This window comes from Budorcas taxicolor, chromosome 2, assembly GCF_023091745.1.
Source record: "Budorcas taxicolor isolate Tak-1 chromosome 2, Takin1.1, whole genome shotgun sequence".
NCBI classification, from domain to species: Eukaryota; Metazoa; Chordata; class Mammalia; order Artiodactyla; family Bovidae; genus Budorcas; species Budorcas taxicolor.
This window is the reverse complement of record NC_068911.1, coordinates 120,590,350-120,612,469: the sequence shown is the minus strand read 5'-3', so window position 1 is coordinate 120,612,469 and position 22,120 is coordinate 120,590,350. Positions and strand designations below refer to the sequence as shown.

Below are 22,120 nucleotides of genomic sequence, written 5' to 3'. Positions count from 1 at the left end.
AATGTATAGTCCATTGTTTCAACTGACCTTTATGTGAGAGAGGTGGTAAACAGCATATGCAAACCCTTTCATAAAAGACAGACTCCAGAAAGCTACAGAAAATCACAGAACATCATATCATCCAGGTCAAAGGATTCTATCATGAAAAACCAGAGGGCTAATGTATTTGGGAAGTGGCACACGATTTTAGAAGAGAAAGCTCTGAACCTGATATTGATAAAATGCAGTATATTCAGATAATGTACTTCAGAGACATGGAAAGAGAAGAAGAATCCTGATTAACTTGTACAAGATCAGTCAGCAGCAATATGGATGAGGTGGTTTAAAAGAAAGACTTGTGAAAACCAGCAAGGTCTACTGTATAGCAGAGTGAACAATACTCAATATCCTGTGGTACCCCAGAATGGAAAATAATACTAAAAAAAAAAAAAAAAAAAAAAAGAATATGGGGACTTCCCTGGGGATCCAGTAGTTAAGAATCCACCCTGCAATGCAGGAGATGTGGGATCAGTCCCCAGTCAGTGAACTAAGATCCCCCATGCTGGAGCAAATATGACCTCAAGCCACAGTTAGAGAGATCATGCACCACAATGGAAGATCCTGTGTGCTGCAGGTAAGATCTGACACATTCAAATAAATAAATAAACTATTTAAATAAAGAGGGTATATACACATATAACAATCACTCTACTGTACAGCAGAAATTGACAGAACATTGTAAATCAACTATACTTCAATAAAATTAAAGAAGCAAGATTAAACAATAAACTAAAAAATAAAAATAGAGGACTTTATATCAAAACACATGCATTGATGGCCATCTTTGAAACTTCAGAGTGATAAATAGCAGAATATAAAGGAACATATAAGTGCATATAAAAGGGAATGTATGTTGGAACACTTACATGTTGTATGTAGGAGACATAAGTGGATTCATGCTTAAATAAATCATGAGTCAATTGTATTTGAATGAATCAGGGTTTGAACACTGACACACAAGGGACTAAGGACTGAAACTGCACTCATTTCACATACTAGTAAGGTAATGCTCAAAATCCTTCAAGCTAGGCTTCAACAGTGCATGGCTGAGAACTTACAGTCGTACACACTAGATTTAGAAAGGCAGAGGAACCAAACTTCAAATTACCAACATCCACTGGATCATAAAGAAGGCAAGGGAATTTCAGAAAAACACATCTCCTTCTGCTTCATTGACTACACTAAAGCCTTTGACTGTGTGGATCACAACAAACTGGAAAATTTTTAAAGAGATGGGAATACCAGACCACCATAACTGCCTCCTGAGAAACATGGATGCAGATCAAGAAGCAACAATTAGAACTGTACATAGAATAACTGACTAGTTCAAAATTGGGAAAGGGGTATATCAAGGCTGTATATTGTCACCCTGCCTACTTAACTTACATGCAGAGTACATCATGAGAAATGCCAGGCTGGATGAATCACAAGCTAGAATCAAGATTGCCCTGGAGCAACACCAATAACCTCAGATATGCCATGACACCACCCTAATGGAAGAAAGCACAGAGGAACTAACGAGCCTCTCAATGAAGATGGAAGAGGAGAGTTAAAAAGCCAGCTTAAAACTCAACATTCAAAAAACAAAGATCATGGCATTTTGTCCTATCATTTCATGGTAAATAGATGGGGAAACAATGGAAAGAGTGACATGCTTTATTTTTGGGAGCTCCAAAATCACAGCAGATGGTGACTGAAGCCATGAAATTAAAAGACACTTGCTCCTTGGAAGAAAAGCTATGACAAATATAGACTGTATTAAAAAGCAGAGATATCACTTTTCCCACAAAAGTCCATGTAGTCAAAGCTATGATTTTTCCAATAGTCATATCCAGATGTGAGAGTTGGACCATGAAGAAGGCTGAGCACTGAAGAATTAATGCTTTCAAACTGTGGTATTGGAGAAGACTCTTGAGAATCCCTTGGACAGTAAGGAGATCAAACCATATTTGGAATGTGCTAAGATTCTAAACCTAAATCTAGGGGTGGTCCTAAGATAGCAGAGGAATAGAATGGGGAGACCACTTTCTCCCCCACAAATTCATTGAAAGAACATTTGAATGCTGACCAAATTCCACAAAACAACTTCTGAACACTGGCAGAGGACATCAGGCACCCAGAAAGGCAGCCCATTGTCTTTGAAAGGAGGTAGGACAAAATATAAAAGATAAAAAGAGAGACAAAAGAGTTAGGGATGGAGATCTGTCTCAGGAAGGGAGTCTTAAAATACGAGAAGTTTCCAAACACCAAGAAACCCTCTCACCAGAGGTTCTGTGGGGAGTTTCAGAATCTCAGAGGGTAACATAACTGGGAGGAAAAATAAATAAATAAACCCCACAGATTACATGCCTAACGGCAACTCCAAGCACAGAAGTAGCCCAGACACTCGCATCCGCCACCAGCAAGCTTGGGCTGAACAGGAAAGCCCAAGCTGCACTGCTTAGGATAAGGACGGGGCCTGAATGACCTGAGGGCAATCTGAGGAAGCTAATATGAGATAGCAGCTCAAACTGTGGGATAGCCAGAGAGAGAGAGGAAAAAAAAAAGAGAGAGAGAAAACTATCCTACAAAAAGCCCTAACCTAAGGCACTGCTGGCCCACTCACAGAACAAAGGACTGAGGGAATACCAAAGGAGAGCTAGCCGGCTGTGGACTGGTCCATCCCCTGGTGGAGGGAGGGAGGCAGACCTGAGGCAGCCAGAGCAGGAAAAGGGGCATCCTCTACCAAACTGAGAGCAGGCTCCCAGTTGCTAACCAAGACTTCCTGGTATTCTGGATGGTTGACATCCACTGGGAGGGTCACAGCCAGAGATCAGCTCCCCAGAAGAGACACAGAGCACACTTGAGGCAGCGTGTCCACTGCACACCCAGGAAACCAAGCAGCTGGGATGGGGGAGGTGATAAGACACACACCGCCCCCCCCCCCCCCCGCCCCCAAGGGAGAGTGCACTTGCCAAGCACCTGGTTGCCTGGCTGCTTGGACCTGGGAAGGGCACAAAACGCGGGCCCAACTGAGTCTGCGCCTTTGTGGAGTACCCAAGAACCTGAATCTGAGCTGCTTAGACCTGAGAAGTGCACGCAACCCAGGGCCCACTTTAGACAATTCCCCTGCAGGGCAACCTGGAGCCTGAGCAGTGTAGACCAGGAAAGCATGCATGCCGTGAGTAGGGGCAAACCCAGTGCGGCTGGGACACTGCGAGTACTCCCCACACACACCAGTGATATTTGTTTGCAGTGTTCCTCCCTCCCCACAGCACGACTGAACAAGTAAACCTAAATAAGTGACCATCTTTGCCCCCTGTGTCAGGGCAGAAATTAGACTTTGAAGAGACCTGCAACAGAAGAAGCCAAAAATAAACAGAGGGAACCACTTTGGAAGTGATAGGTGCAACAGATTAAAACCCTGTAGTTAGCACCAACTACATTGGAAGGGGCCTATAGATCTTGAGAAGTATAAGCTGGAACAAGGAACTATCTGAAACTGAAGTGACCCTACACTGACCTCAACACCTCCAGAGAAATACTCAGATATATTTTTACTATTATCATTTTTAAATTAAAAAAATTTATTTTTAAGTCCTCTATTAATCCTTTAATTTTTCCTTTTTCTAACCTACTATTACCTTGAAAAAAAAAAAAGATCTTATTTTTAAATCAAACTTCATATATATATTTTATAATTTTTGTGATTTTTTAAAATATTGTATTTTTGAGCATCTAACCTCTACCTTAGATTTTTAATCTTTAATTTTTGGTATTTGTTATCAATTTTGTACCTTTAAGAATCCAATCTTCATTACCCATTTTTACTTAGGAGTATGATTACTGGCTTGATTACTCTCTCCCCCTTTTGACTCTCCTTTTTTCTCCCCCAGGTCACCTTTATCTCCTCCCTCCCTCTTCTCTTCTCTGCCCAACTCTGTGAATCTCCTCATGTGTTCTGGGCTGTGGAGGACACTTAGGAAACTGATTACTGCCTAGATCTGTCTCTCTCCTTTTGATTCCCCTTTTCTCCTCCTGGTCACCTCTATCTCCTTCCTTCCTCTTCTCTTCTCTATGTAACTCTCTGAACCTCTCTGAGGGTTCCACCCTTTGGAGAGCACATAGGGAACTGATTACTGGCTAGATTGCTCTCTGCCCTTTTGATTCCCCCTCTTCTTCTCCTGGTCACCTTTATCTCCCTCCTCCCTCTTCTCATCTCCATGTAACTCTGTGAACCTCTCTGAGTGTCCCTCACTGTGGAGAATCTTTTCACCATTAACCTAGATGTTTTATCATAGGCGCTGTATGGATGGAGAAGTCTTGAGGCTACTGTGAGAATAAGACTGAAAACCAGAGGCAGGAGGTTTAAGCCTAAAACCTGAGAACACCAGAGAACTCCTGACTCCAGCAAACATTAATTGATAAGAGCTCATCCAAAAGCCTCCATATCTACACTGAAACCAAGCACCACCCAAGAGCCAACAAGTTCCAGAGCAAGACACACCATGCAAATTCTCCAGCAAACCAGGAACATAGCCCTGAGCTTCTTTATATAGGCTGCCCAAAGTCACACCAACCCCATAAATATCTCAAAACTCACTACTGGACACTTCATTGCACTCCAGAGAGAAGAAATCCAGCTCCACCCACCAGAACACTGATGCAAGCTGCCCTAACAAAGAAACCTTGAAAAGCCACTCATACAACCCCACCCACAGAGAGGAACCTCCACAATAAAGAGGAACCACAAATTGCCAGAATACAGAAAGGCCACCCCAAACACAGCAATCTAAACGAGATGAAAAGGCAGAGAAATACTCAGCAGGTAAAGGAACATGGTAAATGCCCACCAAACCAAACTTAAGAGGAGGAGATAGGGAGTCTACCTGAAAAAGAATTCTGAATAATGATAGTAAAAATAATCCAAAATCTTGAAAACAAAATGTAGTTACAGATAAATAGCCTGGAAACAAGGATTGAGAAGATGCAAGAAATGTTTAACAAGGACCTAGAAGAAATTTTAAAAAAAGTCAATTAATAATGAATAGTGCAATAAATGAGATTAAAAAAACACCCTGGAGGGAACCAACAGTAGAAGAACTGAAGCAGATATAGGATAAGTAAGGTAGAAGATAGAATGGTAGAAATAAATGAAGCAGAGAGGAAAAAAGGAAAAGGAATTTAAAGAAATAAGGACAACCTCAGGGACACCTGGGACAAGGTTAAACACCCCAACATTAGAATCAGAGGAGTCCCAGAAGAAGAAGACAAAAAGAAAGGCCATGAGAAAATACTTGAGGAGATAATAGTTGAAAACTTCCCTAAAATGGGGAAGGAAATAGTCACCCAAGTTCAAGAAACCCAGAGTCCCAAACAGGATAAACCCAAGGTGAAACACCGCAAGACACATATAAATCAAATTAACAAAGATCAAACGCAAAGAACAAATATTAAAAGCAGCAAGGGAAAAACAACAAATAACACACAAAGGGATTCCCATAAGGATAGCAGCTGATCTTTCAATAGAAACTCTTCAGGCCAGAAGAGAATGGCAGAACATACTTAAAGTGATGAAAGAAAAAAACCTACAACCCAGATTACTGTACCCAGCAAAGATCTCATTCAAATATGAGGGAGAAATCAAAAGCTTTACAGACAGGCAAAAGCTGAGAGAATTCAGCACCACCAAATCAGTTTTTCAACAAATGCTAAAGGATCTTCTCTAGACAGGAAACACAGAAAGGGTGTATAAACTCAAACCCAAAACAACAAAGTAAATGGCAACAGGATCATATTTATTGATAATTACCTTAAATGTAAATGGGTTGAATGCAGCAACCAAAAGACAAAGACTGGCTGAATGGATACAAAAACAAGACCCCTATAATATGCTGTCTACAAGAGACCCACCTCAAAACAAGGGGCACATACAGACTGAAAGTGAAGGGCTGGAAAAAGATATTTCATGCAAAAGGAGACCAAAAGAAAGCAGGAATAGCAATACTCATATCAGATAAAATAGACTTTAAAATAAAGGCTGTGAAAAGAGACAAAGAAGAACACTGCATAATGATCAAAGGATCAATTCAAGAAGACATAATAATTATAAAAATATATGCACCCAATGAAGGAGCACTGTAATATGTAAGGATAATGCTAACAAGTATGAAAGGGGAAATTAATAATAATACAATAATAGTGGGAGACCTTAATACCCCACTCACACCTATGGATAGATCAACTAAACAGAAAATTAACAAGGAAACACAAACTTTAAATTACTCAATGGATCAGTTAGACCTAAATGATATCTATAGGACATTTCACCCCCAAACAATGAATTTCACCTTTTTCTCAAGCACACATGGAACCTTCCCCAGGATAGATCACATTCTGAGTCATAAATCTAGCCTTGGCAATTTCAAAAAAAATTGAAATCATTCCAAGCATCTTTTCTGGCCACAATGCAGTAAGATTAGATGCTTTTGAACTGTGGTGTTGGAAAAGACTCTTGAGAGTCCCTTGGACTGCAAGGAGATCCAATCAGTCCATTCTGAAGGAGATCAACCCTGGGATTTCTTTGGAAGGAATGATGCTAAAGCTGAAACTTCAGTACTTTGGCCACCTCATGCGTAGAGTTGACTCATTGGAAAAGACTGTGATGCTGGGAGGGATTGGGGTCAGGAGGAGAAGGGGACGACAGAGGATGAGATGGCTGGATGGCATCACTGACTCGATGGATGTGAGTCTGAGTGAACTCTGGGAGTTGGTGATGGACAGGGAGGCCTGGCGTGCTGCAGTTCATGGGGTCGCAAAGAGTCGGACATGACTGAGCGACTGAACTGAACTGAACTGAACAGGAAAAAAACTATTAAAAATTTCAACATATGGAGGCTAAACAACATGCCTTGAATAACGAACAAATCACAGGAAAAAAAAATATGCATAGAAATGAATCAAAATGAAAACACAACAACCCAAAATCTATGGGACACTGTAAAAGCACTGCTAAGGGGAAGGTTCATAGCAATACAGGCTTACCTAAAGAAACAAGAAAAAAGTCAACTAAATAACCTAACTCTGCACCTAAAGCAACTAGAAAAGGAAGGAGTGAAGAATCCCACAGTTAGGAGAAGGAAAGAAATCTTAAAAATTAGGGCAGAAATAAATGCAAAGGAGACCATAGCAAAACTCAACAAAGCCAAAAGCTGGTTCTTTGAGAAGATAAATAAAAGTGACAAACCATTAACCCTTCTCATCAAGAAACAAACGGAGAAGAATCAAACCAAAAAAAATTAGAAAAGAAAATGGAGAAATCACAACAGACAACACAGAAATACAAAGAATCATAAGAGACTACTATCAGCAACTATATGCCAATAAAATGGATAACTTGGAAGAAATGGACAAATTCTTAGAAAAGAATAACTTTCCCAAACTGAACCAGGAAGAAATAGAAAATCTTAACAGACCCATCAAAAGCATGGAAATAGAAACTGTAATCAGAAATCTTCCAGCAAACAAAAGCCCAGAACCAGATGGCTTCACAGCTGAATTCTACCAAAAATTTAGAGAATAACTAACACCTATCTTACTCAAACTCTTCCAGAAAATTGCAGAGGAAGGTAAGCCTCCAAATTCATTCTATGAGGCCACCATCACCCTAATACCAAAACCAGACAAAGATGCCACAAAAAAAGAAAACTATAAGCCAATAACACTGATGAACATAGATGCAAAAAACCTTAGCAAAATTCTAGCAAACAGAATCCAACAGCATATTAAAAAGATCATACATCATGCCCAAGTGGGCTTTATCCCAGGGATGCAAAGATTCTTTAATATTCACAAATTAATCAATGTAATACACTACATTAACAATTTGAAAGATAAAAATGATATGATTATCTTCATGAGTTCAGTTTAGTTCAGTCACTCAGTCGTGTCTGACTTTGTGACCCCGTGAATCGCAGCACACCAGGCCTCCCAGTCCATCACCAACCCCTGGAGTTTATTCAAACTCATGTCCATCAAGTCGGTGATGCCATCCAGCCATCTCATCCTCTGTTGTCCCCTTCTCCTCCTGACCTCAATCCCTCCCAGCATCAGGGTCTTTTCCAATGAGTCAACTCTTCACATGAGGTGACCAAAGTATTGGAGTTTCAGCTATAGCATCAGTCCCTTCAATGAATACTCAGGACTGATCTCCTTTAGGATGGACTGGTTGGATCTCCTGGCAGTCCAAGGGACTCTCAAGAGTCTTCTCCAACACCACAGTTCAAGAGCATCAATTCTTCAGTGCTCAGCTTTCTTCACAGTCCAACTCTCACATCCATACATGACCATTGGAAAAACCATTTCCTTGACTAGACGGACCATTGTTGGCAAAGTAATGTCTCTGCTTTTTGACATGCTACCTAGATTGGTCATAATAGATGCAGAGAAAGCCGTTGACAAAATTCAACATCCATTTATGATAAAAAACCCTCCAGAAAGCAGGAATAGAAAGAACATACCTCAACATATTAAAAGCTATATATGGCAAGCCCACAGCAAACATTATCCTCAATGGTGAAAAATTGAAAGCATTATCCCTAAAGTCAGGAACAAGACAACGGTGCCCACTCTCACCACTACTATTCAACATAGTTTTGGAAGTTTTGGCCACAGCAATAAGAGCAGAAAAAGAAATAAAATAATCCAGATTGGAAAAGAAGTAAAACTCTCACTGTGTGCAGATGACATGATCCTCTACATAGAAAACCCTAAAGACTCCATCAAAAAATTACTAGAGCTAATCAATGACTATAGTAAAGTTGCAGGATATAAAATTAACACAGAGAAATCCCTTACATTCCTAGACACCAACAATGAGAAAACAGAAAGAGAAATTAAGGAAACAATTCCATTCACCTTTGCAACAAAAAGAATAAAATAATTAAGAATACATCTACCTAAAGAAACAAAAGACCTATATATAGAAAACTATAAAACACTGGTGAAAGAAATCAAAGAGGACACAAATAGATGGAGAAATATACCATATTTATGGATTGGAAGAATCAATATAGTGAAAATGAGAATACTACCCAAAGCAATCTATAGATTCAATGCAATCCCCATCAAGCTACCAACGGTATTTTTCACAGAACTAGAACAAATAATTTCACAATTTGTATGGAAATACAAAAAACCTTGAATAGGCAAAGCAATCTTGAGAAAGAATAATGGAACTAGAGGAATCAACCTTCCTGACTTCACGCTATACTACAAAGCCGCAGTCATCAAGACAGAATGGTACTGGCACAAAGAAATAAATATAGATCAATGGAACAAAATAGAAAGCTCAGAGATAAATCCATGCACCTATGGACACCTTATCTTTGACAAAGGAGGCAAGAATATACAATGGAGAAAAGACAATCTCTTTACCAAGTGGTGCTGGGAAAACTGATCAACCACTTGTGAAAGAATGAAACTAGATCACTTTCTAACACCATACACAAAAATAAACTCAAAATGGATTAAAGATCTAAACGTAAGGCCAAAAACTATAAAACCCCTAGAGGAAAACATAGGCAAAACACTCTCCGATATAAATCACAGCAGGATCCTCTATGAACCACCTCCCAGAGTAATGGAAATAGAAGCAAAAGTAAACAAATGGGACCTAATTAAACCTAAAAGCCTTTGCACAACGAAAGAAACTATAAGCAAGGTGAAAAGACAGCCTTCAGAATGGGAGAAAATAATAGCAAACAAAGCAACTGACAAAGAATTAATCTCAAAAATATACAAGGAACTCCTGTAGTTCAATTCCAGAAAAATAAATGACCAAATCAAAATATAGGCCAAAGAACTAAACAGACATTTCCCCAAAGGAGACCTACAGATTGCTAACAAACACATGAAAAAAATGCTCAACATCACTCATTATCAAAGAAATGCAAAGCAAAACCACAAAGAGGTACCATCTCAGCTGGTCAGCATGGCTACTATCCAAAAATCTACAAACAAATGCTAGAGAGGGTGTGGAGAAAAGGGAACCCTCTTACACTGTTGATGGGAATGCAAACTAGTACAGCCACTATGGAGAACAGTGTGGTGATTCTTAAAAAACTGGAAATAGAACTGCCATATGACCCAGCAATTTCACTGCTGGGGATACATACCAAGGAAACCAAAACTGAAAGAGACACATGCACCCCAGTGTTCATCGCAGCACTGTTTACAATAGCCAGGACATGGAAGCAACCTAGATGTCCATCAGCATATGAATGGATAAGAAAGCAGTGGTACATATACACAATGGAATATTATTCAGCCATTAAAAATAATATATTTGAATCAGTTCTAATGATGTGGGTGAAACTGGAGCCTATTATACAGAGTGAAGTAAGCCAGAAAGAAAAACACCAATACAGTATACTAACACATATATACGGAATTTAGAAAGATGGTAACGATAACCCTATATGCGAGACAGCAAAAGAGACAGAGATGTATCGAATAGTTTTTTGGACTCTGTGGGAGAAGGCGAGGGTGGGATAAACTGAGAGAATAGCATTGAAACATGTATATTATCATATATGAAACAGATTGCCAGTCCAGGTTCGATGCATGAGACAGGGTGCTTAGGGCTGGTGCACTGGGATGACCCAGAGGGATGGGATGGGGAGGGAGGAGGGAGGGGTGGTTCAGGATGGGGAACACATGTACACCTATGGCTGATTCATGTCAATGTATGGCAAAACCCACCACAATATTGTAAAATAATTGGCCTCCAATTAAAATAAATAAATTAAAAAAAAAGAAAATTTCAAAATACAGAAAAATACAAAAAATTTTATGAAGAAAAAAATTTGAATCTAAAAGTGATTCTAAATCACTGCAGATGGTGAATACAGCCATGAAATTAAAGGACGCTTGCTTCTTGGAAGGAAAGTTATGACCAATCTAGACAGCACATTATAAAGCAGAGACATTACTTTGTCAACAAAAGTCCATCAAGTCAAGGCTATGGTTTTTCCAGTAGTCATATATGGATGTCAGAGTTGGACTGTAAAGAAACCTGAGTGCCAAAGAATTGATGCTTTTGAACTGTAGATCTTGAGAGTCCCTTGAACTGCAAGGAGATCCAACCTGTCCATCCTAAAGGAGATCAGTCCTGGGTGTTCATTGGAGGGACTGATGTTGAAGCTGAAACTCCAATATTTTCACCACCTGATGCAAAGAGCTGACTTATTGGAAAAGACCCTGATGCTGGGAAAGATTGAAGGCAGGAGGTGAAGGGGATGAAGGAGGATGAGATGGTTGGATGGCATCACCGACTGGATGGACATGAGTTTGGTCTCTGGGAGCTGGTGATGGACAAGGAGGCCTGGTGTGCTGCAGTCCATGGGTTCACAAAGAGTTGGACAGGACTGAGAGACTGAAGTGAACTAAACTGAATTGAAGACTCTAAAAGTCTTGATAAGCTTGTCCCTGAGACACTTTCACATCTGATTATTTAGTGAAGTGGGGACTCTGGCTTACTCATAAATCATAGTACATCATTAAGCAGCTGCTCAGTGGCCTCATTCCTGAACATTCCATTTAGTGCCAGATGAGAAATTCCAGAAATTAGATTTTTTAGAGCATGCATATTTACTGCTGTATGTTGCACAAGTGTATTGCCAGGATTTTTGTTCTGAAATAAACTTTGCAAAATAAAATAAACCTCTTGAGTACTAGTAAATTGGTATTCCATCCGAGGGGTTCAATGCTATAGTTTTATTGCTTAGTAAATCAACTTTAAATAAACATTACAAACTCCATCTCATTTGAAAATTGAAGATCTTCAAAAGACTTGTGAAAGTCTCATTCAAGAGATTTTCTACTTCTGTGATACTTCATTCTCAATCAAGTCAATACTTTGTATTGATGTTGTGGGGTACTGACTTTTTTCTGAAAAGTTAAATCATTTAAATAATTTTTTTTAAAACTTGCTTTTTTGGCTATTGCTTTCATCTTGTTTATCAGGATTAACTCTGGTGAATCTATAGTCTGATTTATAATTTTCAATTTAAAATGAAAAAAGAAAAACTCTCAAGGTAACTTATTTATTCAGTAATACGGTCTGATGGAAATATCAATGAATAGTAGGCACAAGTCAGATCTAACATATACTCATGAAATGTTTGGTAAAATACTCTGAGTCTCTGTTTGATGGCCTTCTATAAGGCCTATATACAGTTTCAGAGAATTTGAGCACTATTTAAAATGTGCAAAAAAACACAGTTAGATGGCATTAGTGTTTTCTCAGTTTTATATTTTAAAAGTAGCACATGAAATAGACAATAGAGTTTACCACTCTTCTTTTGCAGTGGATCTGAAAAAGGTTAAGGTGAGAAAAGTAAATCAGTTTTGTGAAAATTAGAAAAAAATCAAGTGTTGTAAAGAAGTAATAGAAAGTACAGTTTGGCAATAGAGTATATTTAGGACCCAAACTTAGTTTTGCAGTCTGGCATCACCAAAGTCTGGTTATGTGAACTTGGATGGGTCTCTGTGGGCCTCATGCCTCTTGTTTACAGAGATGTTCATACTGAATCTCCAGAATTTATAACATCTTTGTATGTATACAGAATGACATTTGCTTACAAATGAAATGTGCGATTTTTGTTCAGTAGCTGTTAGCATCCTCTATAGTGATACAAGTGGGCATGCATTTCTTTTTCAACATTTGAGCCTTGTTACTGTGCTTGGCTCATCATGATGTCCCCTCCCACTGTGACTGGAGTGGTGATGATCCCTTCACAGATCTTTTCCCCTCCTGGTAATTTGCATCTGACAATTTGGTCCTGAAGCTGCCACCTCTCCCAAATGCCCTGAAGGCATTGTAAGTGTCTTTGGGGAGGCCTTAGCTAGAATTTACCACTGTGCTACAGACAATGGTTTCCTGCCTCTTCTCCTCTGCCCACCTAGCATCTTTTGCCTCCTTCCAAAGATCAAGGCTATTTTGAGGCTGAGGTAAGGGACAGGAACAGTCTCCTTCCCTCCAATTCTGAAAGTCCTGGTAATTCTGCAGTTCTTGCAATAACCATCCAAAAAAATATTTCATGTTATGTCTCCAATAACAATTGTCATGGAGGCTGACCTATAAGACAGACCCCTGCCTTTAAGGGGCTTGGGATTTTGTGGAAGTAAGCCCAGAGAAACTGTTCATCCTTGAACTACGTCCTGATCCATATAATAAGCTGAAAACAATTTATTTTATTCTAAAGAAAATGAAGCTCAGGATTTAAAAAAATATTTAAACAAAAGACCTCAAAACTTTAATTCAATCTGAGAAACAACCAGTTCTGATTGAAAATGCCAAAGAAAATAAATAACCTCATGTCTATCTATCCCTCTCAAGTCAACATAAAACCTTAAAATTGCTCTTCAAAATGGGAAGGGTATTTATTTCTCTTTTCAAACTAAAAACAAAATTTAAAAAAACCTGTAAAATTTATGAGGCCTTCAAAGTTGAAAAAAAATATACTAGTCTCCAAAAGAGACTATTTGTAAAATGAAAAAAAATCCATGTTCTGTATAAATGTTGCCACCTAATATGACAAACAACTCAAAATAAAGATGACTACTATAATATCCTCCAGAATCAGTCTGCCATAACTAATCTTAATCCACAGTTTACCTTTATTTCAATTAAGAATAGTGATGAGTGGGCAATTAACAAATAACAGTTAATATAAAATAGATTTTTTTCCAAAAGAATGAAAGCAATACAGAAAAATGCATGTGCAAACATCAATTTGAAAGTATAATTGGGATTGATTTAAGAGGGAAGAAATTTGAGAAGATTATGAGAAGAAAAGATAATGTGATCAACTGCCAAATCTTCACATTTTAAGTACATATATTTCAAAAAAAAAATAAATGTCTCATAGGGTTTTCTTCCCTAAAGTAAAAGCAACAGGAACGAATACATTATTTTATTTAGTGCATGAGTTTCTGAAATCTCCTCTGGGTGCCTTTTGCTCTCTGTCTCTAACTCCCTTTCCCCATCTCATAATTTGGGGATAGTCTTTCAGGCATTCTTTGGGGTCTAGAGGTGTGGAAGGAACTTTTTTTCTACAACTTGGACCAAACTGTGCTTTATTTCCAAGCTGAAGATTGTCTATAAACGCAAAATCATTCTAAAATTTATATTTGTTTTGTATTTATAAACTTTTAAATTGTTTTCAAAACTTGAATAGAGGCAGAGGAACATAGTGGCTTTAAAATCAGACCAGGCTATGGAGTTCCAGGTCAAGATTCACCAATTGGGTAACTTTGGTTGAGTTACATAACTGAGCCAATTCCATCATTGCAAGGTACATAAAGTATTTGGCAAGTAATAAATAAATAATAAATGCATGCTCAGTCAACCAATACCTTCTCATTAATGATCAGACTTCTGTGGTGTAGTTGTTTTATTGAAGAAAGAACTGAGGCCCAGTCAGTGAACTTCCCAAGTTACCAGAAAAAGAGGAAAATGCTCAACTTTTTGTAACAGATATCCTCATTTCGTTACGAACTGGAGTCATGCTGGAGATAGGACTTAGGCAAAGTCTAATTATTTCTGAATGGGCATTCAATAGTTCTCAAGTTACTGGCAATCTGCATAGAGGAAAATGACAGAAACGTTCCCTGGTTACCATGATCGCATCTCATTTTTATTCAGCTGATGAGAAAAGATGTCCTACCCAGATGCTGTCTTCTTGCTTGTACTGTTTCCAGTTGCGTCCTGTGTCACTGAACATCAGGCTGTAGCTCGTTACCCAGTCAGAGCTTCCGTATCTTCCCTGTGTGGCCACTGCTGTAATCTCCACTCTGTTTCCCAGGTCCATCTGGAGCCACTGCTGAGCATTGGAATCTGCTGGGGACCAACCGCCAGTTCCTGGAAAGGGATCAGAGAGAGAGAGCTGTAGCAACATCTCACAGAGCCACGACTTTCACCTCTCAAAGAGAAAAACAAAACAAAGCAAAAAAACAGTGTTCAGCTAAAACGTCCTTATAACCCCAAAACATGTCCTACCTCTCTTCATAAACCCCTGGTACTTTAAAAAATTTTTATTGGATTATATAGTGATTTATAATGTTGCATTAGTTTCTGGAGTGCAGCAAAGTGATTCAGTTATACATATAGTCATTCTTTTTCAGATTATTTCCCCTTATAGGTTAAATCAGTTAGGTTATCACAGAATATTGAGTAGACTTCCCTGTGCTATACAATAGGTCCTATATAGTGTATGATCTGTATGCTATTCCAAAATTCCTGATTTATCCCCCTCCACCATGTTTTCCCTTGGTAACCATGACTGTTTTCTATATCTGTGAGTCTATTTATGTTTTGTATATACATTCACCTATATGACTTTTTTATATCCCACATGTAAGTGATATCATATAATATTTATCTTTCTATGACTTCACTTTGTATGATAATCTCTCTGCTGTGCTGTGCTTAGTCACTCAGTGATGTCCAACTCTTTGTGACCCTATAGACTGTAGCCTGCCAAGCTCCTCTATCCATGGGATTTTCCAGGCAAGAATACTGGAGTGGGTTGCCATGCCCTCCTCCAGGGGATCGTCCCAACCCAGGGATCAAACCCAGGTCTCCCACATTGCAAGTGATTCTTTACCATCTGAAACACCAGGGAAGACCATGAATACTGGAATGGGCAGCCCATTCCTTCTCTAGGGGATCTTCCTGGCCCAGGAATTGAACTGGGGTCACCTTAATTTTAGGTGGATTCTTTACCAGTTGAGCTAACAGGGAAGCCCTATGATAATCTCTGCTGCTGCTGCTACTAAGTCGCTTCAGTCGTGTCCGACTGTGCGACCCCATAGACGGCAGCCCACCAGGCTCCCCCGTCCCTGGGATTCTCCAGGCAAGAACGCTGGAACGGGTTGCCATTTCCTTCTCCAGTGCATGAAATTGAAAAGTGAAAGGGAAGTCACTCAGTCGTGTCCGACTCTTAGCTACCCCATGGACCGCAGCCTACTAGGCTCCTCCATCCATGGGATTTTCCAGGCAAGCGTACTGGAGTGGGATGCCATTGCCTTCTCTGATGATAATCTCTAGGTCCATCCAAATGGCAAATAACATTATTTCATTCTTTTTTTATGGCTGAGTAGTATTCCCTTGTATGCATAAACCACATCTTCTTTATCCATTAATCTGTCAATGGATATTTAGGCTGCTTCTATGTCTTGGCTATTGTAAACAGTGATGTATAAAACATTCTTGACCCAATTTTCATTGTTCTCTTCCATTAAATTCTCTTCTGTGGTTTAAGATTCAGCTCAAATGTTGTTTCTTCTATGATTTTTCCCTTTTTTTATCTATTATTATAGTTTTCTTCTTCTGGATTCCTAATGGGATTTATTTGATCTACTTTCTATTTTTTTACAACCGCAACCTTTAATATGACTTATATCCTCTCTCTGACTGGTCTTTTCTTGTTCCCTTTTTTGCTTTCTTCTTTCATTCTTCTCTTTCTTTTCCCTGATCCTTAGCTCTCTCCAAATACATGCTGTGAATCTGCCATGGGCCAGACATTTTTCTGTGGATGCAAAGATTCAGGATCATTAACTATGTCTTTGAAAAGTTAGTGATCACTCATACAACAGATCCTCACTGAGCATCAGGAGTGTGCTGGGTAATGAGAGAGAGGGACACACAAACAAAAATATGTAATGTGATGTGAAAGAAAACCTTCAGTGAAGTAAACACAAGGTTCAATAGAAGCACAGATTATAGAATGCCTCAGTAGGTGATCAGAAAGACCAAGAGACAGTGATAATGGAGCTGCAAGCTGAAGGAAGCATGGTTTCCCAGCAAACAAGGTGAGACAAAGTTGGAGAAACCAAGGGCCAAGTAAACAGCACATGCAACATCTCAGAGAGACATGAAAGAGAAGATCCCAACTGTGGGTCTCCCTGTGAGTCCATACGTTTGACACACAGAAACTTTCTAGCATATAAACCTAAGCCTTTGGGCCCTGGAATTTTATCATGTGACACACTGGAACTCTGCAGAAGATCCATATAATTTCTTGCTTCTTTGGAAGACTTGTGGCCTAAATTTTCTGTTTTCATTTTACATAGCAACAAAGAGGTATGTATTCATTCTTACTGACCCAAGAGTCTACAAGGCATCTGAATCCTGAGTGGGACCTATTGTAGAATGTCTATGCTATAGATGCACCCCAATGTTCATGGTAGCATTATTTACAATAACCAAGATATGTAAGCAACATAAGTGTCCATCAACAGATAGTGAACAAGGAAGATGTGGTACATATATAGAATGGAATATTACTCAGCCATAGAGAAGGATGGAATAATGCCATTTGCAACAACATGAATGGACCTAGAGATTATCATACTAAGAGATGTAAGCCAGACAAAAACAAATATCATATGATATTGTTTATATGTAGAATCTAAAAAAATGTAACAAATGAATGCAGTATATAAAACAAAAATAGACTTGCCAACATAGAAAACAAATTTATGGCTGTTAAGGGAAAAGGAGGGATGCATAAATTAAGGATTAGGGATTAACAGATATGTACTATGAGACCAAAGATCTATTACTGATATATAGCACAGGGAACTATACTCAATGTTCTGTGATAACCTATAATAGAAAATAATTTGAAAAAATAGATATATATGGCTATATAACTGATTCATTGTGCTGTACACTTGAAACTAACATGACATTGTTAATCAACTATACTTCAACTAAAGAAAAAAGAAATAAGAACCTTGCTCAGAGTATTGCATTGGCTGACTCACTGGATTTTTTAATTTAGAAGGGTTAACCAATAAATCCTTTTTGATTTCAACCTATGTCACTGAAAATCATTTTAGTCATGTCCCAGACTACATTCTTGCCATCTCAGGAGGAGTCAATTGCACCCATTCTTGGTACTGAGAATTTTATGAACCCCCATCTAGCTGCTTATTACAGAGAGAGCTTGACACTACCTCAGAACAGGCTTGTGAACAAAGCAGGCATAGAACATGAAGTGGGCCTTACTTTGGCCATAAGGCATATTCTACCAGTTATCAATCAATTTTCTCCCAATAATTAGCTAGTACTATGATGAAACAATTGATGCTTTTGAATTGTAGTGCTGGAGAAGACCCTTGAGAGTACCTTGCACAGTAAGAGATGTAACCAGTTAATTCTAAAGGAAATCAACCCTGAATATTCATTGAAAAGACTCTTGCTGAAGCTGAAGCTCCAATAATTTGGCCACCTGATGTGAAAAACTGACACATTGGAAAAGACCCTGATGCTGGGAAAGATGGAAGGCAAAAGCAGAAGGGGTCAATAGAGGATGAGATGGTTAGATAACATCACAGACTCAATGGATATGAATTTGATCAAATTCTAGGAGATAGTGAAGAAGGCAATGGTGCCCCACTCCAGTACTCTTGCCTTGAAAATCCATGGACGGAGAAGCCAGGTAGGTTGCAGTCCATGGGGTCGCTAAGAGTCGGACAGGACTGAATGACTTCACTTTCACCTTTTGCTTTCATGCACTGGAGAAGGAAATGGCAACCCACTCCAGTGTTTTTGCCTGGAGAATCCTAAGGATGAGGAAGCCTGGTGGGCTCCCATCTATGGGGTTGCACAAAGTCGGACACGACTGAAGCAGCTTAGCAGCAGCAGCAGCAGGAAATAGTGGAGAACAGGGAAGCCTGACATGCTACAGTCTATGGGATCACAAAAAGTTGGGCATGACTTAGTCACTAAACAACAATGACTCTAACTGAGCAGATCCCAATAAGGCCTTCTCATAATAGACCCCCCACCCCAACCCCATATCTTCTGCCTGCCATTTATCTGTAGACAAACCTTACAGATAAATAAATTTAATTAAAGAAATGAGAAAACACAGAAAGAAAGGAAAATAGGAAATGAGGCAAAATAATAACACTTTAGCCATTAAACAAAGTCAAGGACCTTTAGCTCCTCCTCAAGCACTATAGATAGTCTGAGTCACATTCTTTAAGCTGTTTTGCAGATATTTACAGAGAAGACAATGGCGACCCACTCCAGTACTCTTGCCTGGAAAATCGCATGGGCAGAGGAGCCTGGTAGGCTGCAGTCCTTGGGGTCACTAAGAGTCAGACACGACTGAATGACTTCACTTTCACTTTTCACTTTAACGCATTGGAGAAGGACATGACAACCCACTCCAGTGTTCTTGCCTGGAAAATCCCATGGGCGGAGGAGCTTGGTAGGCTGCTGTCCATGGGGTCGCAATCCCCACCAGGTGGAAGAAATTCATGATATGCTGTTCATAAGCATGTAGACTCAAGACCAGTTAGAATCAGAAATTTGATGATGCTGACTCACAATTACCTCACCACCAACCAATCAGAAGAATATCCATGAGCTGATCACCCACATAGGGCCCCCCTCTCTCACCTTGTTTTTAAAAACCTGTCTCTGAAATCCTTTGGGGTATTCGGGTCTTTTAAGCACTAGTTGCCTGAACTTCATCAATAAACATGGGCCTTCAATAAAGCTATTTCTTTTTACTTCATCCAAGTCATTCTCTGAGAGTCAATCTGGCCAAATTTCAGCAACAGTACTTTTAACCTTTTGTTTAATAATATATATATATATTTTTTACTCCCCTGAGTAGATTCAAATGCAGGGAAAGACAGAAAGGAAGTATGCTCAGTTCTCACTCTGTAATGTCTTTTATTCAGTGTTTTGCAAGATGTGAATACAGTGCTGGATATTCACTAATATCCATTATCTCCTCCTTTTGTAGTAATAAGACTATGGAGGGTGGATGGATTAATTGCACTTTTCAGCTCCTAATACCATTCAAGTTATACCCTTATGGACAAGTTCTCCCCAATAAAAATGTGAGTGGAAAGAAGATATGCCACCTGCAGGCCATCAGGTCTCTTCCCTACTTGCTTTCTCCTGTCACCACTAATGGAAGCAGCCAACAAGGACCTAGAAGCTGTCAGGATCTCAGCATAGAAAGATGTTAGATTCTTGCATCATCATATGTTAACTACGTTATTAACAAGAACTAAAGACTTATTTTGTTTAAGCTATTGCATGTCGAAATCTATTTGACACTGCAGTTTAACCTACTGTGAGAAATCTGTATGCAGGTGAGGAAGCAACAGTTAGAAATGGACATGAAATAATAGACTGGTTACAAATAGGGAATGGAGTACATCAAGGCTGTATATTGTCACTTCATTTTCGCTTTTCACTTTCACACGTTGGAGAAGGACATGACAACCCACTCCAGTGTTCTTGTCTGGAAAATCCCATGGGCGGAGGAGCCTGGTAGGCTGCAGTCCATGGGGTTGCTAAGAGTCGGACACGACTGAGCAACTTCACTTTCACTTTTCAACTGCACGCATTTAACTTATATGCAGAGTACATCATGAGAAATGCTGGGCTGGATGAAGCACAAGCTGGAAGATTGCTGGGAGAAATATCAATAAACTCAGATATACAGATGACACCACCCTTATGGCAGAAAGTGAAGAGGAACTAAAAAGCCTCTTGAAAGCGAAAGAGGAGAGTGAAAAAGTTGGCTTAAAGGTCAACATTCAGAAAACGAAGATCATGGCATCTGGTCCCATTACTTCATGGGAAATAGATGGAGAAACAGTGGAAACAGTGTCAGACTTTATTTTTCTGGGCTCTAAAATCACTGCAGATGGTGACTGCAGCCATGAAATTAAAAGACTCTTACTCCTTGAAAGGAAAGTTATGACCAACCTAGATAGTATATTAAAAAGCAGAGACATTATTTTGCCAACAAATGTCCATCTAGTCAAGGCTATGGTTTTTCCAGTAGTCATGTATGGATGTGAGAGTTGGACTGTGAAGAAGGCTGAGTGCTGAAGAATTGATGCTTTTGAACTGTGGTGTTGGAGAAGAGTCTTGAGAGTCCCTTGGACAGCAAGGAGATCCAACCAGTCCATTCTAAAGGAGATCAACCCTGGGATTTCTTTGGAAGGAATGATGCTAAAGCTGAAACTCCAGTACTTTGGCCACCTCATGCGAAGAGTTGACTCATTGGAAACGACTCTGATGCTGGGAGGGATTGGGGGCAGGAGGCGAAGGGGACGACAGAGGATGAGATGGCTGGATGGCATCAAAGACTCGATGGACATGAGTTTGAGTGAATTTCAGGAGTTGGTGATGGACAGGGAGGCCTGGCATGCTGCAATTCATGGGGTTGCAAAGAGTCGGACACAACTGAGTGACTGAACTGAACTGAATGCATATAGAATATCCTGTGGAGTAAATAGAATAATGCCTATATTATAGTTGAGGAAAGTGAGATCCAGCATTTGTAGAACACCTGGCACTCATGACTCTAGCACTGCTATTTGAGACAATTATATAACAGAATAACATTCTAACAGCCCAAAAATCAATAAAGAAGGAAAACACAGGGAGGAGGTATTCGAGTAGAAATTCTGAGCTGCCAGTTCAAGAAGTATATTTTTATCAATCAACATTGCAGTAACCAGTATGTCCAGGGTTCCCAATCTATTCTATCCTCTCTCAACTTCTCAAAACTGACAGGGAGCCCAAGTAGGAGGAGATATTATTTTTCCAAGAAATCTACAAATATTCTGAAACTACTCTTTATTTCTACTCAATTTTTCCTGCTGCCCATTTCATGAGACCTGTCTCCTCTTGAGTGAAAAAAGCAAGGTTTTGTAAGTTGTATCACCTCAACAATATTAAAGCATGATAAAAAAGAAATATATATGGTGATTTCTTCTGAGAGATGAAAATATGAGTAATTTTATTCTTTTATGCTTTTTGCATATAACCTAATTTTTATTATCAGCGTGTCTTTCTTTTATAAACCAAGACTCATTTGTACATTGCTTACTGCATGAATAATATATGTAGTGACTTGAGAACCAGTTGTATAATATAGAACTCTGTGTGACCATCACAATTTTTGATACAAAAATTATCAAACCTTACCTATTTCCCTTTACCCTTGTGTCCACAATTAGACTTCCTTATCCACTTTAGTGTTTTTCCTTCATT

General features: G+C 39.2%; 1 protein-coding gene across 1 annotated transcript in view; it reads right to left on the bottom strand.

Moving 5' to 3' along the window:
- CNTNAP5 (contactin associated protein family member 5) overlaps positions 1-22,120 on the bottom strand; it is a 1,081,620-nt gene that overhangs the window by 808,603 nt on the left and 250,897 nt on the right. Inside the window, exon 3 of the mRNA XM_052655589.1 lies at positions 14,748-14,941. Within this exon, the coding sequence (XP_052511549.1) occupies positions 14,748-14,941 (194 nt within the window). The remainder of the gene's footprint in view (positions 1-14,747; positions 14,942-22,120) is intronic.